This window comes from Choloepus didactylus, chromosome 6 (assembly GCF_015220235.1).
Source record: "Choloepus didactylus isolate mChoDid1 chromosome 6, mChoDid1.pri, whole genome shotgun sequence".
In the NCBI taxonomy this organism is placed as follows: Eukaryota; Metazoa; Chordata; class Mammalia; order Pilosa; family Megalonychidae; genus Choloepus; species Choloepus didactylus.
In genome coordinates, this window is record NC_051312.1 from 127,748,096 (window position 1) to 127,765,519 (window position 17,424).

Here is a 17,424-nt window from a genome sequence, read left to right on the forward strand (position 1 = left end):
CCATCCCTTTAGGCCATGGACTCTTCTCAGTACAGGTAAAGTGAAGTTTTTATTTTATTTAATCTAAGTATTTATTAATTTTTAGGTTTATTTCTCGTGTAAAGTAATGATATATAATCATATCTTTTTACATATTGCCTTAAAAATGTCATTGTCTTTGGTTTGGGAACACGTTAAAATTATTCCTTATGGGAAAAATTTGTTTGGTACGCATCAATTTTTGGTACTCATTGCGACTCCCAGAACCAATTGACAACAGGTACTGAGGTACCACTGTATTCCAACAGCCTTACGAAGTTTAGGTATTGTCCCCATTTTTCAAATCGGGAAACCAAGGCTCAGAGAAGTCAAAAACCCAGGATTTGATCCCAGATCTGCCTGGCTCCAAAGTCTTCCTTAACCAGTACATTAGATGATTACAAATACAATGTTTTAAGGGCTTTGGCAAGGTTATGGAAAACATCTGCATATTGTGATATTGTAACAGCTTTAGTGAGCCCAATTTTCTTCCCGTGTTTTGAAAAGAATGTTTCCACAGACTCAGGTCTTTCTATTTTCCTCATTTATCTACAAAAAATGGAAGTAAACAGTTGCTTAGTCCCACTCTTCCTGTAAGTTCACAGGAAACTTTCTTTGTCCTAGATATGAAAAGGTTGAAACCAGGCTACCACAAGCTCTGGGATGCTTTCCTAGTACTTTGTGCTTTTGTCTATCAAGTGTACCAGTGAGAGAGCTGAAGGTAGTAGAGGCCAGGCTGTCTTCTGTTGGGCCCCTGCCCGTCATTCCTGTAATTTCATTTTCATCAGTTTGGGCAAGTTCAGAATGAAGTAGTTCTATAATGACTCTTTGAAACTTTGAGACATTGAAACTTCACAATACTATTTGGAGAGTATCCTCAACCTTCATGGTTAAAACTCATCCTGTGCTTATGATGTAGCATTTACCATACCTGTTTCAGGATCTCTAAATACATGCCCCTGAGTTTCTTGTGCTCTTCTGTGTCAGTGACCTTATATGAACGTCTTGTCCTTGACTCAGTTGAGTGTGTTTTTTCCTGGAAAATCAGAAGCATATCTATAGTACACATGGCTTATAATGTGATTTGAGTGGTTGGTTATAGAGGTGGAATTTAGAAGATAAGACCTCTCCGATAGTTATTTTGGAAAGCAGAGCGTGAGATGGAACCAAGGTCACATTGGGAAGGGAGCAGAAGTTCTCCTTGGTGTCCCCTTTGCCTCATGCTTCAGGAACCAAGTACTGGCCGCAGTGTTGCTCCTCCAGGCTTAGATGGGGTACCTGAGGCTCTTTCCCAGGTGCACCCTCTTTTCTCTTCTGAACCCTCAGTCTCCCTCTGTACTTCCTCTACCCCTCTGGTTTATTTTCTAGGGCCTTATTCTCAGAACAATAGTTAGTAGTAATGGTTTCACAGAAGGAGACAGGATTTGACATTTCACATCTACTAGGTTTTAGGCATTTTGCATTTTAATCTCATGTAATCTTCACAACATCCATTGTGGGTTCGTGATATTATCCCCAAGTTTACAGACAAAGAAAGTAAAGTTCAGAGAAGTTAAATGATTTACCTTAGGAGCTTGAAGCTAGAAAGTGGCAAAACTGGAAATCTCTTTTTCCCTGAAGCCGTGGTGGGGGTTGTTACTGTTATGAATGCTACTGCTGCTTATCCCTAGTTCTTACGTCTGTGAGCTGTCGAAGGGAGCAGATATATGCCTCGTCTCAGGGCTTAGGGGAGGAATAGAGTGCTGGTCGTGTATGTTAACTCATTTGATCCTAGCAACAACCTGCTGACTAGGTATATTTATTCTTTCAGCTTTACGAATGGGGAAACTAAGACTCACAGAGACTGATTCAGAGTCACACAACTAGTCAGTCTGGCGCTAGAGCCTTGATCCAGTTCACCTCAGGCCATCCCTTAAAGCTTACCATGCATGCAGTGCTGTGTGACAACTGAGAGCCAGTTCCTGTTACCAAGGCAGTGTCACTGCTGCAGTCAGGAGTGTGGAACAATATTAGACAATATAAATATAACATACAAAATGTAGGAATTCATTTCTTCAGTAAGACTGTGTAATGGCTTAGCAAAAGAACGTAAGCTTACATTTACACCAAAGCTAGTTGAATTTGTCTTCTGCCTTAATTTTTATGAGTATCAAAGTACATCTCAGTACTGTGTTTCCGGAGTTCAGTTTGTGTTTCAAAGCTGTAGATGGAGTATGACCCAGATTATAAAGGGAAGGCCACTAACTGTACTAAAGTGTAAGGCCACTGCATTCCATAAATGAACACGTAAGTGATCCTGGTGATAGGTGGCCCATTGCTGGGCCATGTAGCAGTCACGCTCATGATCTGTTCATATGGGTATTTGTCTAAATCTGGATGTATGGACCAACACTTAGAGAGCTGTTATTAGAAAACACTGACCTCAGTGGCCTTATAAGATTATAACCTGCTACCCTGGGGTAATGGCTGTAAGAACAATCACCATGTTGTATTTAAGTAAATATCAAATTCTACTCATTTGTTTCTTATCTTATAGACCATCTAAAATGGAACTATTGCTCAGTCATGAGATAACTAAAATTCTAAGATTATCACATTCAAGTTGATTGTCCACACCAAGGGATTTTAAATAAATAATTTAGTCTTTTTCCAGTCTCTCACTTACTCTCTATATGAAGAAAACTTGATTCACTCATTCGACAAATATTTATTGGGTACTTCACTATTAGCTGGTCTTTGTACTAAGTGCTAGGGAAATATCACAAGATAACTGGCATTCCCATCTTCACAGAGCAATGAGTGGTCACATTGTTAATATAGCCTATTATGAAATTCATTACAGAGAAATTCAGTATAGTTTGAGAGCATAAATGAAAATAACATTTATTTCCATCCCAATAGATTTCGGTTTTGGAAATTTCTTTAAAAGTGGTGAACTGCTGGCAACATGGTGTGGCAGCCCCCCTTATGCAGCCCCAGAAGTCTTTGAAGGGCAGCAGTATGAAGGACCACAGCTGGACATTTGGGTATTTCTTTGCTTTGCTATGTTAAATGCATCTATAATGATAATGCTTGGTACTCTGGCCCATCTTAAAAGCTCTTGGTACCTAACACTTGGGCAGTAAGTATTTCATATTTCCCTGTAGACTGTATTTAGAGCATCTTGAATTGGATCCCTAGGAAAGGATATCTGGGGACAAATGTTACCCTAATAGTAATTTAAAGTCAAATAGCAATCAAAATGATTAAATTCAGATCTTTTGTTACTCATTATAGGGTACTTTATTGCAGTAGTCAGCATTTCAGATTTTATCAAATTCTGAGAAAATATTAGATTCAGACAGAAATCTTTCTTATGATTTTAAGAAACCTGAGGATGGAAAGCACAGAGTGTTTGAAGTTCACAGAAATGTGACTCTACTGTTTTCTCCCCTAGAGCATGGGGGTTGTTCTTTATGTTCTTGTCTGTGGGGCTCTGCCTTTTGATGGACCTACTCTTCCAATTTTGAGGCAGAGGGTTCTGGAAGGAAGATTCCGGATTCCATATTTCATGTCAGAAGGTAACATGTTTATCTTGCTAACTGTGATTTATAGAATTTAAGCTCTGAATACAATGCCTAGGCAAAAGCTTCCTTTTTTCTAAGATTCGGGTGTCAGATAAAGTGACTAAGTCATATTAAACACCATAGAAATAAGCAACCCCCTCTATGTAGGTGAGACAAATTCCAGCCTTCCTGCTTGTATCTGAAAACAGAATCAGTTTCCCAGATTAACAGCACAAGTCTTCCCATTCACTCTGGTAAATGTCCTAGGTTTATTTTAGACTTGGAGGAGCATATCATAGATACAGATTCACAGCCATTTTACTCAGAATAAAATGAATTTTCCTATTTCCTTCGGTAGGAAGCTACAGGCTAAAAATTTTTAAACTGAATTAAAAGCCAACTGGCAAAACTGTTCAATTAAGATGAAACGCCATAATCCGTGCCAGCCTTGTATTAGGTTGTTACATAGGAGGGGGTTACCTTTACTCTTTAATTCAGTTTTGATTATCATCCTTAATTCTTTTGTTCCTAGTAGACCCTTAGTAGTTAGGAGCATGGGCTCGGGAGCCAGATTGCCTGGATTTAATCCCAGCTCCACCACTCACTCACTGTGCAACTTTGGTTTCAGTTTCTTCATCTGTAAAATGGAAGTATTTTTACAGATCCTACCCTGAGGGTGTTGTGAGGGTTAATTAAATTGATCTATATAAAGCACTTAGCACAGAGCCTGGCACATAGTGAGTGATAGAAGGTTAGCATATAAGGGGCTGGTGAGGAGCATGATGTCAACTCAGAGAATAAACTAGTGCCCAGGGTGGCAGCAGTGTAGTTTTGGTAGTGTAATCAGAAGTAAACAATGTTTTTCATACATTTTTCTCAGCTATACTGATGTGGAGAAAAGCAACAATCTGCTGGATAGCTATTTGTCTCCTACATTATATAGCCTTAATGTACAGGCCTTTCAGGTGACTGAGGATCAATATATTATTTGCTTATTCTAAGAATGAGGTTTATTTTTTTTCCTTTAGGCAAATCAGAGTCTATGTCTAGACATTAATTGTTTAAGTTGAGAAACACAGTTAGTAGAAAGGTTCATTTAGCACAGAATTGGATAGACCCACAACCTCCTGTTTTCCTTAAATATTTGTCTACCATGTGAACTTGACAAATATAAATAGCCTTCATTTGTTGATTTATTCATTTAAATCCCTGCTCTGTAGTGGGCACTGTGGAGGATACAAAGATGAAAGCTGTTGGACAGAGTCACATGAGTCAGGCAAATAACTGGAAGTGCAAGGTGATTTATGTGCCTTTTGTAACATTGTGTTTTCTCTAGATTGTGAGCACCTTATTCGAAGGATGTTGGTCCTTGACCCATCCAAACGGCTAACCATATCTCAAATCAAGGAGCATAAATGGATGCTGGTAGAAGTTCCTATACAGAGACCTGTTCTCTATCCACAAGGGCAAGAAAATGAGCCATCCATTGGCGAGTTTAATGAACAGGTTCTGCGATTGATGCACAGCCTTGGAATAGATCAACAGAAAACCATTGAGGTAAAGTGATCAGAGATTTGACTAAAGATATGTTAGGGTTCCATCACACTTAGTAACTTGAAATGTCATGCTCGTACTTGTCAACCTGGTCTTTCAAAGGTTCATCCCCAGCGCCTCAGCATACCATCCAGTTTTTCCTGACAATTACTTCAGACACTATATATGTTTGCTTTTATTCAGTTTATAAATCCCTTGGAGTGATGGAAGAGTTTTGGCAACAGCTAATGGAGATCGAGGCACAACTTTGTGTATGTAATTTACACCACTGAATTATATGTTGGAAAAGGAAAATTTTAGGTTGTATATAAATTACCCCCCCACACACGCACATAAAATTTAGAACTGTACAGTACAACACAATGTAAACAGTGTATTCAGGTTAATAGCATAATTACAATAATAATGTTTCATCAGTTGTAACAAAGGTACCACACTAATGCAAATTTTAATAATAGGAAAAACTGTGCGTTTGATGGAGAGGCATAGGAAGTCTGCACTACCTGCATGATACTTTCTGTAAACCTACAACTGCTCAATTTAAAATTAAAAAGAAATCAAGAGCAAGGCGGTATAGGGGAGTCAGAAAAGACAAAGATGAAAGGTTAACAAATGCAAAGTAGAGCATTTCTTGTAAGATGAAGCATAAAGTTTTATATAGGTATTAAACTAGTTTAAATGGAACATAAATGTGCAGTTATGGAACAAGGCTGAGGGCTGAGCAGGAAACAAGGAGAAGGGTAGGCATCAAGTTTTAAAAAGTCAGTTGGATTTAGATTGTGAACTGGAGAAAATTAGAAGACAAACTCGGATGGATTCCTGATTTGGAAGCATTAAGGATCATAGAACAGAGAAGGCCATGAACCTGGGAAATAAAAGTATTTCTATCCTCTAATAGCATATTCATAGGATATACATACTTTTTAATACCTTCACAATAATATAAAACAAAACTGAGGAAAAAATGCTGTTTTTAAGAAGGAAGCATAACATGAAAAGAATACAAAATATCCCCTTGGTTACCGTGAAAAAACAAGGCTCCAGACTGATCTGCCCTTTTCTCCATTGTTGTCATAAGTGACACCAAACTGGCTTTCCTGCTCTGCTCCTGAAGCACTCTGGTGTTTTTCTCCCATGTCCAACTGTGAGCAAGGGCTGATCGTCATGGAGAGGGCCCTGCACCTTGATGCAGATTGCCAGGTGGAATTATAAGCTAAAGGAGCAGTTGTTTCTCTGTTCTGTTAGTACCCTGGGAAAGCTGGCAAGCTAGAGATGTGAAAAATTGGGAATCAACTTTATTTTCAAGGTTTCTGGCGGGTGGGACTGCAAAAACATTAGGAAAACATTACCTAAGAATGGAGACATAGTGTGTCTCGATCTAGCATCCAGATGTCATTCTCCAGTCCAAAATAATCATCAGAAAGCTCTCCAGAGCCTTCATCATTCACTTCAGAGTTGTGAATGGGTTGGGCTGGTAGTGCAGCTATGGAATTAGAGCCTCCTGGCTCAGGATGCAAACTAAGCTTACATTCTAGTGACAGCAATGAAATGGGACCGTGTGGCACATTGGGAGATGTCTACATGAGACAAGGCATTTTCTCTGAATGCAGAAAAATAAATGGATCCTGTTCGTGTAAAAGGGTCAGTCAAGTCATTTGAAGATTTCACCCTCTACATAATTAATACTAGACACTTGAAATTTTGTCTTTCATTCTGAATTCTGTGGAACAGCTTTTATTTTGAGGCATATTTTCTTTGTGACTCTATTTCTAAGAACACGTGATTTCTTCCCTCTTAGAAAGGTATAGATCACTGGATTGGTTCATTATGGGTCCCTACCTTCAGCACTTGTTTTCTCCTTTTAGTCTTTGCAGAACAAGAGCTATAACCACTTCGCTGCCATTTATTACTTGTTAGTAGAGCGCTTGAAATCACACAGGAGCAGTTTTCCCGTGGAGCAGAGACTTGATGCCCGCCAGCGTCGGCCTAGCACCATTGCTGAACAAACAGTTGCCAAGGTAACACCCCATTAGCCAGTAGTCTTATCTGTGCATGTGCCTATTCACATATTTGACTCATTTTTCATCTTGTAGTACAAAGGATTAGGATTTCATCCTCTGTGCTCCATATTTCTGCCTTTGTCATTCACTGGATTCTCAAATGTTTTTAGTACCTTCCTATTTTTAAGGATTAACTTTATTTCAAACATTGTTTTTTCCTTTAAGAGATTTTTTGTTTTTTTACCATTCACTTATGTTGAGAATTAATGTAACTAGCCTGTACATTCAATTTCATTTAACACTTTTATTGCAGATATACTGTGTGCAAGCTTCTATTATTAGGCATTTTAGGGAGTAGGATGTAGAAAACACAGCCATTGCTCTCAGAGACTTCACAGTATAGAAGGGAAATAAACCAAGATCATAAATAAGCATATTTCAAACTAGAGAAAGGTAAGTGCTGTAGAGAAACTAAGGGCAAGAGAAAGAGATACATCTAAATGGGAAAGACTTTGTGGGAGAGATGGCATTTAGGAAAGGTCTTCACAGATGCGTAGGACTCTGTTAGGGAGAGGCAGTAGTTAAAGGCATTATAAGCAGGCAGAGGAAGCAGCACAAGCAGAAGTGGGCAATGCGGGATTTGTTCAAATTAATCCTCTTGAGCTGATAAATCAGGAGGTGAAAAGGTTGGTGGTAAAAGTGGTAAGTTGAAGCCATATTGTGGAGGGCTTCGAGCACCAAGGTAAAGAGTTTATTTATAATTTAGGAAGCAGTGGGGACCTACTGAAGGCTGTTAAGCAGAAAAATGATATAATTACATCCATGCTCTAAGCTATTTAATTTGGCAACATTGGGAAGGATAAAATTGAATTGGAAAGAGAAGAAATTTAGAGAGAGCAGTCAGGAGATTATAGTAGTTGAGAAAAATAATGAAGGCTTCAAATAATGGCGATGGCGGAAGTAGGAAGGAACAAGCATAAGGACCATTTTGAAGGTAGAGTCTCCATGAACTTAGCGGTGGTTTGGAGAGGAAGCTCAGCGTGGTGGTTAAAAGCAGGGACTCTGGAGCATGCCCCAGATTCTGCTATTTACTCTTGTGTGACCTTAAGAAAGTTACTTAAGGTCTTTCTGTGCTTCAGTTTCCCAGGATGTAAAATGGGGATAATAATAGAGGGTCATGAAGATTAAATTGGTTGATATTTATGAAGCATTTAGAACAGTGCCTGGCTGTAAGAGCGATGTAAGTGTTTGTTCTTTAAATTAATAAGTATGTGTTGGAGAAGAATTGGCAACAATGAGTTCCAGACGAACTTCAGTCTTGAGCCCAGGGCTGAGAGAATAGTGACAGTGCTGCCTCGGTTGCACAGGTGGAAGACACGGATCTGCATCCCAGGAGAGGCTGTGGCTAAAAAGATTTGGAGAATCTCCATAGAAGAGGAATGGGTCAGTAGTATGGTCTATTAGGACGTTTATCTACTGCTATGAGTAACTTTGTTCAAAGTGAAAGAAAGGGCCGAAGAGCTTTGACTTTGTATTTCTTATTTGTCAGTTTTATAGAATGTATAAGGTTTAATGGGATTTTCCACATGTAAAATAATGCAAGGAAATTAAAACCTGGTTTTAATAGGCAAATGATACATTCTGGTATACAGTCTTTAGAATAAAAAATAGTGTTAGTATTAATACTGATGTGAATAAGATAATGTATTGAAACAGTTTCAGATACTTGGTTTAGCGTATCTCTGAGCACGTGGGAACCTTCAAAGTGAATCTATTGATTTAAGACAGAGGGGGATAAAATGAGAAGTCTTTAGGTTAGGGTAGTAGTGGTGACATGTGGTAGAAGCCCCTTGCCATCTTGAAAATGTCCTGTGAGAGGGTAAGAAGCAGGAAAGCCTCCGGGACTGTGGCAGGCTTTCCCTCCCAAGTCTCTATTCTTCTTAAACATTATGTAGGTGAGGGAGTGGTAAGGGGCTACATAAGCTACTGTTTCTGAGTACATGCATGTTGTTGTCAGTTATATCCTTTGGTGGCGAAACTTGAAACAAATTCCTTGGGATATCTCAAATTATATTTTCATTTGGTAGGTTCACATGTATAATATGGCTTTTTATGTTTGATAATTTTTTAAATTACCAAGCACCCATGAGTTCTTTTTACTTTTTGCATTGACCCAAGTTGTCATAGAAACCTACATATTGTAGTTTAAAGTATTCTAATTTAAGTAGAAGTCTTCCTTGCTTATTCACAAACTTTGTCTTGAGTGCCTTCTAGATGTTAAACAGTAGGCTCTGAGGATGAATGAAATGCTTCCTCTCCTCAGAGATAATCATATCCTAATTTTTAGTGTTGAACTTGTTAAAAATAGACTTCTATGTTTATGGATATAAATAGTGCTTAAAATTTTAGTAGAGTCTTTTCATTTTAATTCTTTGATGTTCCAATATTTTTTAAAAGAAGTGGCAAATCACTTGTTGCCTGATTAGCAATAAGAAATTGATATAGCAATAAGAAAACATGATCCAGTGCAGAGATCACGTGAGCTTTGGAATCATGCATATCTTGGATTCTAAACTGACTGATTGTGGACAAGTCAGCATTTTTGAGCCCCAGTGTCCTTACATATGGAATGAAAATAGCAATATCTACCCCATAATGTAGAGATAAAATTAGTTAAACTATGCCAACAGTTCATTTCAGTTTACTTATTATGTGCCAGGCATAGTTCCAGCCACTGTGGCTTCAAAGGTCCCCAGGAAATAGTCCTTGCCCTTAAACAATTTAGAGTCTAGTAATAAGTGCCCCTTATTGTTATTTAGAAAACAGTGAGATTCCCATTTTAGATAGAGTTAGGATACTTACCTTTGCTGTATAATATACAGGAAATGTCTCATCTGATAGACTTCAGGCGACTATTTAGAAAAAGTCTGGGTCATTGTCATGCCTTTTTCTCATGAATTCTAACCACCAGTTTGTTGTTATTTTAGTGGTTGCTTTTTTTTAAATTTTATTTACACACATTTTGTATCTACCAACCATAAACTCCTCCTTCCACTCCCCCCCCCCAATCCCCTGGTAACCTCTATCCTCTAATCTGCTTTTTGTTTCTGTGGATTTGCTGTTTCTAGACATTTCTTATAAATGACATCATACAATATTTTTCCTTATGTGTCTCACTTATTTCACTGAACATCATGTTTTCAAGGTTCTTCCATGTTGCAGCACATCTCAGAACTTCATTCCTTCCCCATGGCCAAATTGTATTCTGTTGTGTGATTGTACACATTTTGTTATCCATTTATTTGTTGAGGGACACTTGAGTTGCTTCCACCTTTTGGCTACTGTAAATAATACTGAATAACCACTAGTTTTTAACAGTCCTCCCACTCCAAGTTTCCATCATTTGTCAACAGATAAGAATGAAACATCCCGTTTCTCCTTCAATTACTGATAGAGGTTGCCTTCCACACCTGTAGATCAAGCACATTGCTGTCAGTGCAGTAAAGATTTTTCCATAGGAGAGAACTTTCTTTTCATTTCAATGGTTCTGAAGGCACAAAGTCAGAATAAGAGATTCAAGACAAAGCATATGGTCTAAAAATTTATCAGTGAGACACAATCATTGTTTTTTGCCAATCTCAATGAAGTTGGTAATATCTGCTTCCTTGGGCTGTTGATTAACTATGGCTTTATTATGATACATTCTCTAGTCAGCTCTGTAGAGCTGAGCATGCCATTTGTATATTTATACTCTACCTTTTTTCAAAAAGACCTCTTCAGCGCATGCTATGTCTCGTCACTGAAGTCTCATCAGTGATTGCAAGACTCCTAAAAAGCAGACTCCCAAAACCCACCATCCTATTTCCTATGGAGTGACTGTCACAAAAAAATGTGTTGTTCCTCCGTCCTTTCCAAGTTTATGGTAAGTTGTTGTAGTCCAGGAAGGATGTGAAAGTTGTCAGGGAAAATGTGTTACACCTGGTCTGGCACAGCATGCTCCTGCCATTTAAAAAATCATAGCTAATGGGAAACAGGGACTGAGAAGGAACGTGTTGGCAGCACATTTCTAGTGCAGTATCTTCAAGTACTGCTTTGCCCTAATAATTGGCTACTTTCATATAGAAGGAAAAATCTAATAAAGTCAGGGCAACAGAAATGAAACTTTAGTTTTATCATTTGATTGAAAAGTTCATGATGTGGGTAAGAAGAAGGTATCAAATGTACTTTTTAAGGAACCTTATATTTTACGTTGTGACAGTGGTGGCTCTGAAAATTAATTTAAATGACTGATCCTTGAGAGGAAATAATAGTTGTTTAACTTCACAAGTGGCCCAAGATAGAAGCCTGAGGAATGATGATATTTCTTTATCATGGTCAAAATGGTATGCGGTGTATTTTTCCTGTTTTTCCATCCATGTGATTCTAATACTTTGCTATTGCTATTTTATTCTTTTATCTCATGCAGTATCTCTAATGATACTATTATTGGAATACGCCAAATACAGAGTCATCTCTTCTAACATAGCCACCCCTTGAAAAACATCAACCTAAAATTTTAACTGGGAGCCATTATATAGTATCTGAGAACAAACTACATTCATTTTGAGATCTAATTCCTATATTAAATTCTTTTGATCATTTTAAGACTTTAGAAAGAAGGGGAAAGGAAAAATTAACATTTAGAGTTGAGGACTTTACATGATACCTTTTATAATGCTAGCTTCCCTGTGAAGTAGGTATTATGCCCATTTCTACAGATGAAGAAAATGAAGCACAGAGTGGTTAAGTAACCTGATTAAAGTCACACAATTAGTAAAAGATGGAGGCAGGAATCAAACTTGGATCTTGGGAGAGGAGAAGCTACAATCCCAAACCGTTTTGTTACTTTCATTTGTTTAAAACTCGCTGTCATATATCCCTTGAAGTTGCCATTGCAGGAAAATTGTAGACCGTTCCCCTGCCCTTTAGAGTCCAGTGTGATGACTTCTTGAGATGTTTTGCAATGACTAACATTCAACACGTATCTAATAAATTTTTTTGCTAATTTTGAAGGGGTGGGAAGAAAAGGATCATCCAGTGGTTTCATCTTTAAAATCAATCCTTGCCCCTTGTCATAGGGAAGATTTTTTTCTTAAATTTTTTTTACAAGAAGAGTTTGTAGTCCTTATTCACTTAGAGTACTTAACGAAGAAGACATGAGTGAATAATGCCCATTAACAAAACACCTAGGAGCTTTCTGCAGTAGGGTAAGTTCAGGAGGGTCACTTTCTCAGCAGTAAGCTTCTCTCCTCCCAGTGGGCCAGCAGGCTGTGTTCAGGCTGCGCATTCAGGCTTCCGAGGAGAAAGGAGGGCATTCCTGTCCCCTCCATGTAGCTGCTCCTTCTCTTGTCTTCTTCTTCACACACTCATGTTTTTGTGTCATGCTGAAATGAGGCCACAAAATATATACTATCTCACCCCACGGGAAAGAAAAACAAAGTTGAGTGATCACACATATTTCAGTGTGCCTTGTATCATAGTTACTTGTGGGTGGGTGTGTCTATCCCAGGGTTCAATTTTGAACTCTTGGAAGCAGGGAATATTCCATTCATCTTTCCAGGGCAATATATTTAAGGAAATAGACAAATATATTTGTTGAATTGCTACATTCCTTACAAACTAGCTTTCTTGTCATCTATGTGAAAGTTACACATCTCATCATGGGACAGGAATGAAATTCTTCAACCTATTTCAGAATATTTGATTGCTGAGACTGTTTCAGAATTGATACCTCTGCCATATACATATTTTGTCAAATCTTTCTTGGAATTTCCAACAAATAACTGTTTATCCTTTAATTGTACCTGAGAGAATTATTTTAGTCTAAGAACTTTGTGTATTTATATAGAAAGTTTTAATGTACCCAAACTGTCTGTTCTTGCCCACAGGCACAAACTGTGGGACTCCCAGTGACCTTACAGTCACCGAATATGAGATTGATGCGGTCTGCCCTCCTCCCACAGGCAGCTAACGTGGAGGCCTTTTCATTTCCAGCATCTGGCTGTCAGGCAGAAGCAGCATTTATGGAAGAAGAATGTGTTGATACTCCAAAGGTATGGATGTGTTTGAGAGAGAGAGACTCAGAGTTTTATTTGGCTGGAGATTTAAATTTGGTCCACAAGTGTTATACTCTGGCATTGTTGAATGTTGTTGTTTCCTCAAGTCAGAATTTGTTTTTGTGGGGAAGAACTTACGAAAAGTGTCCAGTGCTAAACCTCAGCCCCTCATCAATGTCTTAGTATTGCAACCATTACATAACTTGTCAGGCCCCCTTCCTACTTTTCAAAAGCCCTCTTCTTTCTCCTTCTCAAACCGTCTCTTCTCTCTCTAAGTTTCTAGTTCCCTCACAAGTTTGTGGGTATGTTTTTTATTTTTATTTTTTTAATAAATTTTAATTCTGAAAACAGAACAGTAATTATTGTGCAACAGCTATAAAATAATGGGCCATCATTTTTGGTCAGTAGAACATTTTTATCCTGTTTGGACATACTAAAAGGAAGTAGGTTTACCATGGTGTACTGCAAAAAAGTTGACTGTTGGGATATGGAAGATGACAGCTTTTCTCATTCCACAGATATTTATTGTCTTCTGTGTGTTATATATACATAGCATACAGTGATGTACCATAGATCAGATCAATGGGTAGCAGAGTATCATAAAAGAACATAGGTTTAGGAGTATGTTCAAAGCAGACTACTCTTTCCTAGCTGTGTGTACTTGGGCAAAGTGACTAATCTCTTCAAATCTCAATTTTCTCTTGTGTATGAGGACAGTATAATGAGAACAATGCCAACTTTATGAGACAGTTTTGAGGATAATTGAGATAATGTGTGTGAGGTTCTGGGTAGATTGTAGATATTCAGTAATACTGGTTTCCTTTCTTTTTAGCCTCTGTGGGTAATACAAAGATGTCAGACCTGATTTCTGCCTCAAAGTTTATACCCTAGCCAAAGAGACGTATACATAACAAAAGACAATGTGCCAGGTGCTTAATAAATTGATAAGGGATAAAATAGGTTGTTCCCTTAAAGAGGTATAAATCAAAGTGCCTTGCAGTGAGAAGGAGGCGGGGGGAGTTGCTTTAGCTGATTTTGATCAGAAAGTCTTTGGGGAAAACTGTCAGAGGTGGGACTTGATAAGTGGATAGCAACGGGATGGGTAGAAATTAGGGTGTGATATCCTCAGTGGAGGGAAATGCCTGAGCAAAAGCAAATCATTAGGAAAACTTAGTCCCATCTAAGTAATAGCAGCAGTTCAGTTTTGTTTGAATGGCATGCCAAACAGTTAAGACTTTTTCCCTAGGCTAGTGTTCTCAATGTGGGGGTGTGTTTCAGTATCATTGGGAGAGTTTTTTCAGATGGATTTCCCCCAAGGTAGTAAGGAACAATTTAAGACTTTTGAGCAAGGAAGCATTATGGTTTATGTTATGCTTCAGAAAGATTACCCTGGAAGTACAGATGGCAAGACTTGGACAAAGAGACTGTGACAAGGAAAGTGGAAGGTTAGATCACGTGTCCAGGAGGGAGATGACAAGGGACTGAACTAAAACAGTGGTCGTGAAACCAGAGAGAGAGAGAGGAAGGGATGATGTGGAAGGAATTGTGCAAATAAAACCGATAGAATATTGGAGTCCAGAGAAAAAGAAGTTCCAACTGATAATAAGGTTTTGAGCCTTGATGATTGGGAAGGTGAGTGCCATTTTCAGAAATAGGTAGAGCTGACTCAGAAGTTAAATAATGAGTTTAATTAGAACATAGTCCAGGCCAGGCAGCTTGATGCCCAGCTGCCCCAAGCAGGTGGTAAGCCAAGTTGCTGACCATGAGTAGTTAGTGTCCACCCCCCTGAGGACAAGCCCACCTACCCACTTCCTGTGGACATTCTGTTTTTTCTGCCTGTGGTTGCCTAACATGTTCAGGCAACCTCATAAACTGCTACTAGATTCCCACCCCGAAATATAGAAATAAATTAGAGCAACGTGATTCATTTATTTTGAAGATCTAATTTCCTCAATAAAATTAAAATGCAGTCTGCTAAAGACTTGTCTGAGGGCATTGGGCCCAAAACACAGATTGGGCACTGTCTGCCATCTTATATGGGGCAAGCTATTTTTAAAGCTTGTGTTACCATAACTAGGAAACAGACAGGAAGTGAATGATTTTGTGAAAGATAGAGACAGTAGCTAGACAGAGTATTTGCATTTGTAGGAAAAGCAGTGCCATGCTGGAACTGGCCTCCCACACGGGCAGTGCCGCCCTGGCATTTAGCCAGGCCATAGACATCCACTGATCCTGAACAGGGACCATTTTACTTATGTCTGCAAGAATGCCTGTCCCTCTTCCCTCCCTGGTGCATCTTTCCTTGGGGTCTATAAATAAAGGCACAAAAAACATCAATCAGTTTCTTTTTTGCTCATAAATCCTTTGCATTTTATAAAACACCTGTTTATTGTTTCCTGAAAAATTCTTCATAATTTTGCGTATTTCTGATTTCATTTGTGCTTTCAAATGGGGGCATGTATTGTGCATCTCAGAGAGATTTCACTCTCCTCTCTAAGAGTCTTCAATGCTTTGCTCTCAGTAAAATCTCTTAGGGAGTCTGCATTGAGACTGTATCAGGTTCCTGCCAAAAAAAAAAAAAAAAAAGCACCTTTCTGTGATCATCTCCCAACTCTAGATAAAATGGTTGGTTCCAGGGTTCTGACAGTAACCGGGGCTTGCAGGTGAAGCCAAGACCATATAGAAAGGCAGATGTATAAACCCTGCAGATTACATCTTTTTTCTTTTGAATATTTCTTTGGAAGTAATGAATTTTTTTATATATTCACACATATTTCAGTCACTTTTAAGATTTTATTGGAGATTATCAAAGAGTGCAATAATAAAAGGATTTTGCAAGATACCAACTTTATAGCTGAAGAGCAGAAGGGAACTATGAGGCTAAACCATGAAAATTCACATGTAGTAGAGGTGTTTTGTGTGTATTTACATTACAATAACCTTTTATTATACAGGTAATGCACATAGGAGAAGGTCTGAAAGGATTTAAATCAAATTCTTAATAGTGTTCACCTCTAAGGCTTCATAAGGGAGAGGGATTTCACTTTTATTTCAGAATTTGAATTTTTTATAACAAATTTATAACTTTGAATTAAAAAAATAAAGCAACTCATAATTATGCATGGAAGATTCAGAGGGGATAAAGAAAAATATTATTTTATCCATAATCCCACTACCCAGAGATTAGCATATGTCATCTTAGAGTGGGTTATGATGGGTGGGTGTAGGGTGGTTCAGTAGGCAGAGTTTTTAAAACAAAATTGTATTATATGTAATTTTGTGGCTTATGTTACATAATATGCATAAGTATTTTCCTCATGTCATAAAATGTTCTTTGAAATAATGAATTTTAACAACTGTCTAATATTGATTATATTACCTGTCCCCTTATTTAACTATACTCCTGTTGTTGGACATTAGGTACTTTAATTTTTTGCATGCTTACATATGCTTCTGGTGAAATCCTTTTGTCTACGTCTCTGATTATTTCCTTAGGAAATAACCCTAGAACTAGGGTTATCCAGTTCTTTGCTTACTCACCTGTTGATTTGTTTATTTTAATTTGGCTCAATTTTATGTTAAAAATGCTTTAAAAGAAAGTGATATCACTTTCTTTTTAATTCTCATGCTTTCAAAATTTTTATTGTTATAAAGTATTCTCTTCACTCAAGAAACAATAATTATAGATAATATGCATTGAGTGCCTCAAGTTAAGGTACTATGCAGGGTATTTTATGTATTTTAATTTTACTTATTCTCCCAGACAATTTTACCCCCATTTTACAAGTTATTCCTATTTTACAAGTGAAAAAAAAAAGCAAAACAAAACTGAGCTTTGTAGAGGTTAAGCAGCTTGCTAATAAGTAGAACTGAGGTTTGAGCCTATAGCACTTCCTAAGCATATGCCAGACTTGCTAGGCACTTCAGATACAAATTAGACATATTCCCAGCCTCCCAAATCCCTGACTAGCATTGTGCATTGCTCTACCAGTCTCCTGTGCTAGAATCTTGTACTTGTGGTGGTAGGTTCAGGGCTTTATCAATTGGTATTGGGCCCACATGTGTGTTTTGGTCCTACATGTATCCCACTGATTGCATATGAGGTCTCAGAAGCAAAGTTATCATTTGGGCTTTAAGGAAAGACAAAAACAATGTATTAGAAACTGTACATTTGACCCACATTGTATTTTGAAATTCTGTAATTTATAGTTA

The 17,424-nt window shown here is 38.0% G+C and overlaps 1 protein-coding gene across 1 annotated transcript in view; it reads left to right on the plus strand.

Annotated features, from left to right (window-relative positions):
• The window catches only part of SIK2 (salt inducible kinase 2), a 147,323-nt gene that overhangs the window by 116,958 nt on the left and 12,941 nt on the right, over positions 1-17,424 (plus strand). The window contains exons 5-9 of the mRNA XM_037841392.1: positions 2,920-3,044; positions 3,455-3,578; positions 4,900-5,120; positions 6,983-7,135; positions 13,045-13,209. Coding sequence (XP_037697320.1) covers positions 2,920-3,044; positions 3,455-3,578; positions 4,900-5,120; positions 6,983-7,135; positions 13,045-13,209 — 788 coding nt within the window. The remainder of the gene's footprint in view (positions 1-2,919; positions 3,045-3,454; positions 3,579-4,899; positions 5,121-6,982; positions 7,136-13,044; positions 13,210-17,424) is intronic.